The 12694-nt window shown below is 38.0% G+C and overlaps 1 protein-coding gene across 1 annotated transcript in view; it reads left to right on the top strand.

Moving 5' to 3' along the window:
* The window catches only part of LOC150088919 (A disintegrin and metalloproteinase with thrombospondin motifs 9-like), a 440936-nt gene that overhangs the window by 360488 nt on the left and 67754 nt on the right, over nt 1-12694 (top strand). The window contains exons 23-24 of the mRNA XM_090370359.1: nt 2733-3041; nt 10965-11132. Of these exons, the coding sequence (XP_090226485.1) occupies nt 2733-3041; nt 10965-11132 (477 nt within the window). The remainder of the gene's footprint in view (nt 1-2732; nt 3042-10964; nt 11133-12694) is intronic.

Below are 12694 nucleotides of genomic sequence, written 5' to 3'. Positions count from 1 at the left end.
CTGCGATTATGCTGTCAATCACACACGCCTTGTCTCTTCAAACTTTCTAACAAGGCGGTAACTAGTGGCACCTCCACTTCTGGAAATAATTGTTGGAAAGCTTCTTGGCACAACGCAAACGATTTCTTATCAAAATAATGCTTCACTACGAAATTTCTTCGTTCAAGAGTCAAAAGAAGCTTTCTAGATCAAAAATTCGCTTTTTTTCTCTGGCATAATATAGGAACACATGTCAATTTTCCACGTTAAACTCGGTCATCTCCCTCTACCAACGACCAATAATATCTCGCACAATCCAACGTACAGAAGGCGCCTCCGTAGCCAGGTGGGAAGGAGCAGCAGTGTGTAGCACACGCTTCTTGATTAGACCGGAGTTCGAGCCCGTCACCACCAAATACGGAGGATGCGGAAAGGTCAGGGAATGACCACCGCATATCCCGGAGCAATATGGCCTTAGTTGCTAATGCTCCTAAAAACCAAATAACAACAACAACCAATGTACAGAAACTGACAATTATTGGTTGTGTTTTAAAATTAACACCCTGTATAAAAGTCAAAATTGTTACTGATATTGAAATGTTTAATGACTACAATATAGTAATCTACCAGATTTGTCAGGAATGACTTCACCCAAACGAACCCATTCTGGCATCTATTCAAGATGCCACTCTTGTCGAAATGGTCACGAATACTTAACCATTGGCACTTCCAAGTCTAATTATGCTCTTATAAAAATTCCCAATGGTCTGATACACTTGCATGAAACCTATTCAATTACAACTGTACATATTCTCCTTCCCTCCCCCGGAGCCTTGCCCTTATTTAATCTCAGTAGTTTTTCTAACAATCACTTCTCTAAGATCATTATATTACATATTTTGCCCTCGCGGTAGCTATTATAACAGTGGTTATAATCGTTGTCCTTCCACGCCACCGGGTGGAAAAGGGCTGTTGTTGTTGTAGGACATTAGGCGCATCAGCGACTTAGATCATACTAGGCGTATATGTATATTGTGTCTGTAAATTGCGTGTATTTTTATTGTATAAAACAAATGTTCTTGTTTATACTCCGGTACGACAACCAAGTCAGTGGAGTTTACAATAAAGCAATCAATACAAATGTTAATCGTATTTAGCAGTCACGGGCTTTAACGCCAGTCCACTCAAAGTGCGTGAGCACTCGGCTATGTCGATTTGCCTGTTTGCTGGACGAAAAACTTGAGTTTCCAGAAGAAAAAACATGCAATCTTCGCCTGAGACCGACTAATTCAGCCAAGTTATTAAAAAAAAAAAAAAAAATTCTCATGTCATTGATGGGTTCGAACCCGGGCCTGGGAAAAGGTCGTGTTCGAATTTTTCGTCAATTCTATGGAACTTTTTTCACAATGTAGCTGGGCTAGCCAGTCTCAACGAGTATTGCATGGTTTTGCGTCGATATATGATGTCTGTAATTGCGTATATTTTTATCAACCTGAGAATATACGCAGTTAGAGACACAACATACCGACGCTTATGGTCTTAGTTCTTTTGGCACTTAACACCCACTTCATCTTATCCTATCGCTTATTTTACAGCGATCTCACTCCTTAATATTCCCCAGAGATTCGAGCTTTCTTTCGATAAATATCGTTGAGCAGTATCTGTTCAACTCATCTTCCATTCTGCTGGGCTTTATATGGACCATCCACTACAACAAATTAAGGGACCAATTTGATTTACTATCTTCTTTTTTGTATTAAAATATGAAGACTCCTTATCCCCATTCGTAGTTCTCTTTGCTGGTACTTTCTCATAATCAGCTTTCGCCTGTCTTGCCCCATCAGTGGTTTTCTTACAAATTCTCTTATAACTCTCAAAAAATTGGAATTACCCGATTGTATAATTGTCCCATGCTAGTTCTTTTGCTCAATTAAATTGTTATCCTCACATTTTGGAATCTTATTTACAGAACTTATTAATCACTGATATGAATATGTTTGTGGCTTCGAGAATACTTCCCGTGAACATTTCCTTTGAGTATTCACGGGAAATTTTTTTTTTTTAGATGCGTGTCCCTCAATATTTCCCATATAAAATGTGCATTCAGCAGTAGTCTCTCCAGTAGTTAATTGGGTCTAAGAAATATCTCGATCGACTATTCTATTTGTTACTTTACCAGAAAGAAAGTGCACGTAGACATAGAACAATCATCATATTCGCATTATTTGTTACTTTTTGCTATAAATAACTAAATATGTATTTTTAGATGCTTAAATCATTTCATTAAAATTATTCCTAACACATGTACCTGTTACTTAATTGAGCACTGTTGCGAACGAAGGTTTCTGGCTGATGAAGCTGGAATCTACTGAACTTCCCGCTTTCCAATTACGGAAAAATTTTTGGAGTTACTTCATAGCAAAGATTACAGCGATTTAATTGAAACATTCATAATTCTTAAATTCTTCTTGAAAATTAAATCAATTTTTATTTATACTCTGGCACGACCATATGAAGTCATAGAACAACTAGTAATTTTGACATGAACATTATCATTAACTTTATTTAGTGCTCACGTGGACTCGGACCGTGATAAACTCACACTCGTGAACTACTGCACTTTGGCATTGACCACTTAGCTATAGGCTACACTTTCTCTCTTTTCTTTTACTAAGTTAATTAAACATTTTCTCTTTAGTCAATGCTGTCAGAGATCTTAATAAATATTCTGAATCATTAGTTTTTATTTGCAGTGTTCCGTTTCGTGCGGAGAGGGCCATTCTGAAAGGCGAGTTCAATGTCTCGACTCTACAAGCAACATCGTGGATGAAAGTCGCTGCCAGGTTACCTCACGGCCTTCAGATCGCAGAGTGTGTAATCTTCCACCATGTACCACCACAATGGCTACTATATCAAGCTCAGTGCCCGCATATAAACTAGAAGAGAAAACACCTAATACAATTCCCCTATCTTTTAACTTTTCTGCTCCAGAATATCCCCGTAGACGAGTTTCTCCAGTGTCCACAGGAATACCTCGCTGGAAAGCAGGGCCTTGGTCGGAGGTAAAAATAGACAAAAAAAAAAAAAAAATGTACTGCATGTACTGCATTTTACTGTATTTTGCTTGCATTGTCACCTGTGCCATCATTTATAAAACACGAGTCGCATTTTATCAACATTTGTTGAACAACTGATTATATATAAAAACAAAAAGGTTCTGAAAGTATTGTTAAACATAATAAGGACACCCGTGGGTTTCTTAAGTACGAATTAACGCTCATCTGCTGAAATCCATTTTCTTCTATCTCTGTCTTTTTCGTCTGAATATGTTTGATAGCGACATCGTAAACCACTTAATCATTGACCTAAAACTCCTAATATGTACATACGTTGCACCTCTAGAATTTTTATTTATTTATTTTATTTTATTTGTCTTTCTTTAACAATTTAGTCTCTCGGTCTTATTAGCCTTCGAGTAAATATTGTTCGTTATTTTAGTCTGTACCATGGCAACTAACACTCATTAATTGCCTAAATCTGAAAAAGATTTTTATGTCTCTAACGCTTTCGTGTGTAGAAGATAAGAGATTTGTTATCGTTTCCAAATATGTTCCTTCCAAAGACGTTTCATCTTAACTTTATGAAAAACTCAAAACACGAAAGGTATTAGCAAACATAGTATTAGTAATGTATTAGACTGAGAAGACATTTGTCGACATTAGACTTGCATTTCCGTAGACTGTAATTTCCGGCAAATTGTAATTTTGCCATAACTGGATGCCATCTACAAAGCCACCCGCAGCCAACACAGACCTTCTGTGGGTTCAGGTAAAAGCGGCTTGGTGGGAAAAACTGCAGGAGGTTATTCGACACCTGTACGACTCAATGTATCTGCAACGGTACTGGATTTACATCCTATTGATCTGTCCATTGTAAGGCATTTGTATCATTAAATGCGTTCACACACACACATTAGCATCTGCAACTTTTTTGTCACGTGTTCCTTAATTCCTTGGGTATCATTACTCTAAGTATCCTCTCTGTATTCCTGTTCCTTCACGGTGCTGAAATTTCAACGTTACAGAGAGTGCTCTAGTAGGTAGTACAGTTGGTAGGATCGCCGTCCTCCCCACACTGGGTGAAAAAGACCTGAGTTCGAGTTCAATCAATGACGGGAGGAATTTTTATGGGCCTTCTTAACAACGTGGCTACGTTAGTCGGTCTCAGACGAGGGTAGCATGGTTTTTTCTCCCGAAAACTAGTTTTTCGTTCAGAAAACAGGAAATCGCCTGTTTTCTGAACTGGCGATTTCCTGAGCAATATGGCTTAAGTCGCTGATGCTCCTAAAATCCCTACTACAACGTCACAATGTATATTTTAAAATTGTTAACAATTGAACAAATTGTTAATAGAAGGAAAATATCCCGTCTATATCAAGAAACCCTTTATTTCTCCCATTCACGAACAAGAGTCTATTATAGAAGCAAAAAACCGTTATCCTATAACTCTGTTAAGTACAATATCTAAAATATTTGACACTGTAATTAAAAACACCTAGTCTCTGTACTTTAACCCCATACTAGCAACTGAATTATATGGATTACACTTTAGAGCAGGGGTGGGAAACAGCCGGCCCGCGGGCCACATCCGGCCCGCGACGATGTTGAATCCGACCCCCTCGGTAAATGCATAAATATAGAAAATCCATACCTGACTACACTCGCCGTAAACGTTCGGTTCAATCGGGAATCGCGGCCAGTACAACATTCTACGATTCTACGCAGCGTCAAAGAGTTATTTCCTAATTATTATTGTAGCATCGACTGAACGAAGTTCCTTTGGGTTTGACTTCTTATTGAAAAAAATAATATTGGTGGGAGATATTTTATGTTTTATGCCTTTTCTAATTATTACAATTTTTAATTTAATATAATTTATAGCCCATAAAATGAGCCAATTAAAAAAAAAAGAAAAATTGATGCCGAATGCCGCATTTTCAATGATAATTGGACATTCAGATATATTTTTTAAAAATACATTAATAATTTGGTAATTCAAGTAATATAACATTTTTTAGGTTCTGATTTTTTTTATTAAATCGTTCAATCTATTCCGGCCCGCATCATGATGCGAAAATTTCATTCGGCCCGCATCATGATACGAAAATTTCATTCGGCCCGCTGACGAAAAAAGTTGCCCACCCCTGCTTTAGAGGATAAGTTAAAAGCAACGTCGTTTCTCTCTGACAGTTTGCCTCAACCGAACTTGGCTGATGTGGTTTATACTGATCTGTCCAAAGAATTTGATCCAATAGTCCTTATTAAGCAAAAAAAAAAAAAAAAAATTTCCTCCTATTAAACCGGTTGTTAGACTATATATCTCAACGATCTTATCAAATCAAATAGTCGGGACATGTATCCAGACCTATCACATCTTTAACAGGTATTACCAAGGATCCTCTTTGGGACCATTAATATTAAATATATACACTGTGCTGCCACTTTATTAGGTACACCTACCTAGTAGCGTGTTGAGCCTCCTTTAGCCTTCAAAACAGCCTGAATTCGTCTAGGCATGGATTGAACAAGATGCTGAAAACGTTGTGCAGGAATGGAGTACCATGCAGACATGTGTGTCATGCAGTTCCTTAAGATTCGACGGAGGTGCAGGCCTGCAGCGGACAGCCCTTTCCAGCTCATCCCAATAGGATTGAGACCCGTGGACTGAGCGAGCCACTGCAGCGAAGAAAAGTCATTGTCATGTTCCTGGAACCATTCCATAGTGATTCGGGCTTTGTGCACCGGCGTATTTTCCTGCTGGAAGTAACCATCTGACTGAGGATAAACTTTCAAATGAACGGATGCACTTGGTCAGCAACGATGTTGAGGTACAATGTGGCATTCAGACGTGAATCTATGGGTATCAATAGACCCAACGTGTGCCAAGAAAACGTTCCCCCCACCACCTTGCACAGTAGTCGTCAGACATGACGCGTCCATGGATTCATGTTGTTTTCGCCAAATTCTGAGCCTTCCATCAACACGATGCACCAGGAACTTCGACTCGTCAGACCAAGCAACTGTTTTCCAATTCTCGATAGTCCAGTGCTGGTGTTGCTGTGCCCACAGGAGGCGTGCTCTCTTGTTCTTCATTGATAACAAAGGCACGCGATGTGGCCGTCGGCTGTTGTAGCCCATTCGCGACAAAATGCGACTAGTGGTCCGTTGCGATATTTTGTTCTGCGCACCAAGGTTGTATTCTGACGTGATGTGCGACATTGTGGCCCGTTGTTTGCTTGCACAATTCTAGCCATCCTCATCTGACCTCTCTCATCAACAAGCGATTTTCTCCCACAGGAGAACTCCTGTGGAAGAAAATCGCCGTTGAGAGGATGTTTTCTGTTCGTTGCACCATTCTCGATACACCCTTGAACCTGTGGTGCATGGAAAGTTCAGGAGAACTGCCGTTTCAGAGATGCTTTGTCCAGCACATCTTGCACCTACTACCATGCCACGTTCGAAGTCCGTTAGATCACTCCTTTTCCCCATTCTTGCTACGGTTTGTACACTTAACTGATACTAGAAACTTGCAACGTTGTGGGACAAACCATTTGTGTGCACAGCAGGGGTGTACCTAATAAAGTGGCAGCACAGTGTATGTTAACGATTCAACATTAATCACATTTGCTGAGGGAATTAAAATTCTTCTCTACACTGATGATATCAAATTTGATATTTCAAGTAAAACACCTAACAGTTGTCGTAATCAACTTACTCTCACCAAATTTATCGCATGGGCAGAATCAATGTAAATAAGTGTTATCTAATTATATTCAGTAATCACAGGAAGTTGATATCAATCATCATTATTTATTCATGAAATTTTATCATTATTTCATCAATATACAAATAATATCTATAGTTACCTCTGCGAAAAACTTGGGAATTACCGTCTGAAGGAACTGTTCTTCACAAAACATGTTAATAATATCACCACTTAAGCACATAAAAAAATGGAATTTACAAAGTTTATCCTCATGCTTAAACTGTGCCAACTTAACCAAAACTATTCACTTCACTAATTCTCCTGACAGAGTTTTCTAGTCCTGCGTGGAACATACATTCCACAACACACAAAGAAAAATTAGAAAAAATTAAAATCTGGATAATTAAATATATGTAAATACAGGATGGAAACATCAGTACACCACCGATAAATATCACTCATAGCTATTGGAATAGCAAATGAAACATTGCAGCAAACGAAATATAAAAGTATTCACATAGTATCTACAGTGGCGAACAAAAAAACTGCATCACCTTAAAAAAAAAAAGTAACATTTATAGTGAAACGTATAAGATATTGTTTGATTGCAGTAATTTTGTTTGTCGCAAAGCAAATGTATTGCGTCAGATAACTCTTCTATTGCATCAGACAGTAATTTCAATGTCTTTCTCAGCCGTTTCTATAAATACGGCGTTGTAAGGATATACACGCTCATTAGTATCCTGTTTTGCACATGTGTAAGCAAGGCTCCATATGTTCAGTTCACGCCAAGAAAAAAAAAAAGTGTAGCTGTTGCTCTGTCCCAAGAGGGGCTTTCTACGCGTGCTATCACTGATAAAACAGGCTGCCACCAATCAACAGTATCCGGGTGCTGAAATTAAAACGTGCAACTGGTGATGTGAAGAGAAGACCTGTATCAGGCCGTAAGAGAGTGACTACGCCTTCCCAAGGTCGATATTTGAAATGGCTATGCCTTCGTAATCGCCATGCTAGTGCTCCTGATCTAAAACTGAACTTTGAAATGCCCCTGGTGTTGAAACAAGTGCACGAACTATCCAAAGACTGTTTTCGGAATATGGTATGCATGCCTATTGGCCCAAGAAGAAGCCTTTGTTGACCCAACAAATGAGGAAGAAGTGATTTGCTTGGGGTAAAATATGTTTCATGGACAAAAGAGCAATGGGACACTGTCATCTTTTCTGACGAATCGAAATCCAACCTGCATGGCTCGGATGGGAAGCGACATATCAGAAGACGAAAATCGGCGGCATACCATCCTGACTGCATAACACCGACTGCAAAGTTCCCTGCCGGTCAGATTATCTGGGGATACATAACAAGCAAAGGGATGGGGCGAATTAAGTTTTCTGCACTCACCGTTCCGGTGAGTGCAGAAAACTACACTGCTATCTTGGAGGAGTGCCTGAAACCTGTTATTAGGGATCACCACAAAAACGTCCAAAACTGCATTTTTCAACAGGACTCAGCACCTTGCCACACAGCAAAATTGGTAGGTTTTATGATATTTAGATTTAATAATGAGTTTGTCTTCTTGTCTCACAAAGCTTAAAACATACTTACACCAATGTTTTCCCTCGTTTTTCTCCCTTAAGGTGCATACCTCAGAAATGCTGGCATTACAGTGTTGGACTGGCCAAGCAAAAGTCCACATTTGAACCCTATTGAAAATTGCTGGTACATAATGTCATCTAAAATTTCTCAGAAGAAGCGAACAAGTAAGATTCAGCTGCAGGAAAGCATTGTATTGCAGGTGGTAGATGACTTTCATCAACTGGTGAAATACCACCACTTTGCTTTTGGAGGCTTGAAGTGGTGAAACCCATGTTTAGTCTCTAGAGCAAAGTTTCCGGCATCCCCCCCCCCATACTTCTCCTTCAACCCATGCACGTAAGTACTATAGGTTTTGATACCTTTCGTGTTTGGGATTTTCATAAAAAAAAGAAAAAAAAAAGTGTGGTACCACGAAATTGGGCAACCGTATATCCAGAAGTTGATTAACTCTATGCCAGATCGTTTCAAGGCTGTAATTGCAGTTCGAGGAGGAACAACAAAATATTGAGGACTTATTTTGCTGATTTGCAGTACGTAATACTATTACGTTAACTCTTCATTTCAGTTTGTACACGTAAATGCAATGAAATGTATGCTTGGTTGTCATGATTGCCATTTGCATGATTTCTTATATTTCCATTAATTACGCATTTTTACCCTTTGGGAAGATATTTATGGCAATTAGGTGTATCAGGTGGAGTCTTTTTATTGGATTTCATTCATAGAGATGTATATCCCATCTAACAAATGCATTTCGAACATTTCTGCAACCCACAATGCTGCACAAAACACATTACTGTATTTGCAAAATTCATAATTGATGCAGTTTTTTTTTTTTTTTTTATGTCCGACACTGTATGTACACATTTATACCAGTTGCTGTTCAATAATGATCATAATTTTTCATTAACAACCGTACTGCTTGCTATTTCTAACCGAGCTGCGGAATTTAAGACCAAACAAATCTGCATCACATAGCAACTGCGCATTTGACTCATGCGCACGATATGACCAGTTCAGTTCCGCCTACGTAACAATGGGCGTGACGCGCGAGAAACAGTATGCTGCTCTGACATTTTTTTTCTATTTCAAGAAGACATCAGCTGAAGTGAAGCGTATAAAATGTTAAAAGAGGCTTATAGCGAATCTATACTTCCATATAGCACAGCTCGCAGGTGGTTTAAAATGTTTAAAGATGAATGTGATTCATCTTTAAACGTTCAATCACAAAAATCGGCGATCCTGGAGCTCCAAACACTGCTGTCACCACAGAAACCATAAACATTAATTCTGTAATCGTGAGAAAAGATCGTCATATAACAATAAGGCAACTGCAAAGATGTTGAGAATATCAGTAGGAAGTACACACGGTATTCTCCATTACCATTTGCATATGATACATGTTTGTGCATGCTTGGTTCGAAGACTATTCACACCTGAGCAACAGCAAGTTCGCATGGAGATTTTTCAGGAGCTGCAACGAAATGATTGAAGCCAATGACATTGCTTCTTCATTTCGACCCAGAGAGTAAGCAAAAAAAGCTGTTTGGGTCAATGTCATCGCCAACACTGAAAACAGCAAAAGTTGTGGATTCTGCAGGAAAGGTTGTGGTCATTTCTTTATTTGACATTCAAGGAATGGCTTACCAGCATATTGCGCCACATCATACGACTGTTACGGGACCTCACTACTGAACTGTACTGCACACTTTGTCGGATCACATTCGTTTGCGACACAACCGCACGCAGGTGGGTGGATGCTGCATCACGACAATGCGAAACCTCACATTGCTCATACATCGAGTACTTAGCCAGCATTAATGTCAAATGTGTTCCTCGTCCATACCACGCCCTGACCTTGCACCCTGCAATTTTTTCTCCAAAAATTAAAGAAAAAGCTGCGAGGAAAACGTTTCCAGTTGTCAGAAGTTGTAAAGACATAGGAAACGATTCTCAAACCCATGTCAAAAAATGGCTTCCACCATACTTTTGAAGAATGGCAGAAACGTTGGAGTAAGTGCATTTCATCAAATGGGGACTACTTTGAAAAGGACCATCAAAATATGGATGATTAATAATATGTTGTGAAAAAAAAGTATCATTCTTTATTGAACAGCCCTAGTATGTATGTAAGTGTTCTTATCACCGATAGTGTTTACAAAAACATAATCACTCATTTTATTAATAAAGCCAATAATATATATATATATATATGTATATACTTTTTTTGCGTAAAATCTTTCAATTTTTTAGAAAAAAAAAAAAAAAACAAAGCATGTATACTTATACAAATGTTATTGATTATTTACCTAGATATTACTTTTTAATCTTATAATTGCGTAGCATGCATTTTTAAATGATATCTCTACACTTTGTAACAAGGCCGTCGTCTGTAATGAATAAATTAATAAATTTTTAGTTTTATATTGAACTTAGGTGAGGCAATCTGAATATTCAGTAATCTGTGTGGGCGCGTGGTAAATGGGATAATTATTTATTCATTTATTTCATCCCTGCACAACTTGAATGTTCAATATATGATTTTGTTTAGTTACAATATGATTTCCCAAACACTACACGATATTTCCAATTTTAATAAACGTGAGTGTTTTAAATTTTCCCCGTAGTGCTCTGCAGCTTGCGGGGAAGGAATGAGAAACAGAACAGTGACGTGTCACGATCAAGATGATGTGGCAGTATCAGCAATTCTCTGTGATACGGGATCAAGGCCGGCGAACCTGGAATTTTGCCAAGTTAAGCCTTGCGGACAGTGGCAAGCTGGGAAGTGGAGTCAGGTGAGTAAACAAATATAAAATACAGAACAGGCATGGGCTTTAATTAGAGCATAGTCTACAGTCAGTCTTGATGGACAGTAACATGCAATAAGAATTAAGTTATTCTTATTGCATATTACTGTTCTGTCTCTAATACACATTACAGTAGAGCGTCAGTTATGTGAAATAACTGATGTCAGACCTCTTCCGGATAGCCAAATTTTCAGGATAATCGAACCGGAAAATTTTCCGGTAAGATTAATTAAATTTTTAAAAAAAATTTATAAACCAATCTCGGAAAACAGAAACATCTATCCAGGCATTTTTATACAAAACAGGTAAATTGGAAAGATTTTTAAATGCTCTCGGGTTTTTCGACTTACCGATAACGAGCGCGGACAATCTGTGCGTCCCTGTAGCATTTACACGCGTAGCATTTGTAACTCGCTCTTTTCTCATCTTAATTAAAACGTGGTGCAGACATTTCTCTTTTAGTGGCTAAGGGTTTTTCTCGATAATGCTTTCCATAATAAGCCCGTCTCATCAGCATTATAAACATTTTCTTTCTCATAATTTGTTATAACTGAAGCAAACTTACTTTTCAAAGGACACCGCTTCCGATTCGTCTGCAGAAAGTTTCTCCCCTTGAATATCTAGTTCACGTATACCGTGTCTCAGTTTAAAGTTTTTCAGCCAAACTCTGCTTGCCTTAAAATCTTCACTACCACTTAATTTTCGATTAAAATCCAATGCTTTTTCACACAACATTGGATCAGACACTGGTTCACCTAAACTTCGCTCTGAAGAAAATAAAAAAAAAATAATAAAGTGAGTGCACGCTTTAAAGCGGCATTTTCAGATTTCGACATCTTCTTTTTCCTGCTAAATTCTCCTTCACTATCCATAATCGACACAAATTCTGTTATAACATTGGAATTTTTCTTGATTTCGTAAATTGTTGAAGTCCCCACATTAAACTCTTTGGAGAGATTTCCTAAATTTTCACCTTTTCTAATTCTATTAATAATATCCGTTTTTTGTTGCAATGTTAAAACTATGCGTTTTCTTTTCGTTCACATTTTACTGTAAAAAATTGAGAAAAATGATAAATCGCACAGTTTCGGACAGATATTATTCTTACCGAATCTGGAGCTAAACTAATCTGAAATTCACTCATAGTTTCCGAGAAAACCCAGTAGTCCTCTGTGATATGTTTCTAAAGCACATTTCTGAAGGTCAGATAGAATTCTAGAGGTCACAACCATAAAGCAATAAAAACAATTTGCAGTTTTCGGTTTATTGGGCTTTCTGTTTCTACAATCTGTTATAAACAGGTAATAAAATCGATCTTTCGCTTATTATAATCAAAATTCAATTTGCAAAAGTGATCACTATAACCGGAGCTTACTGTACTACCGTTAATTTAATAAAAAAAAAAGAAAGGTCAGCCTTTCAACTTGCTCCGGATAACAACGTTCTACTGTTGTTATATACAGTAACCGATGTTCTACCGTAACAGCAGAAGTTATGAAACTTGAATACTATAGAATATAATATAGTATTTTCAAAATTATTACAGAATA

Source organism: Mastigoproctus giganteus, chromosome 3 (assembly GCF_048544385.1).
Source record: "Mastigoproctus giganteus isolate SK-2022 chromosome 3, ASM4854438v1, whole genome shotgun sequence".
NCBI classification, from domain to species: domain Eukaryota; kingdom Metazoa; phylum Arthropoda; class Arachnida; order Uropygi; family Thelyphonidae; genus Mastigoproctus; species Mastigoproctus giganteus.
Note: the sequence above shows the minus strand (reverse complement) of the source record. Positions and strands in the feature narration are given on the sequence as shown.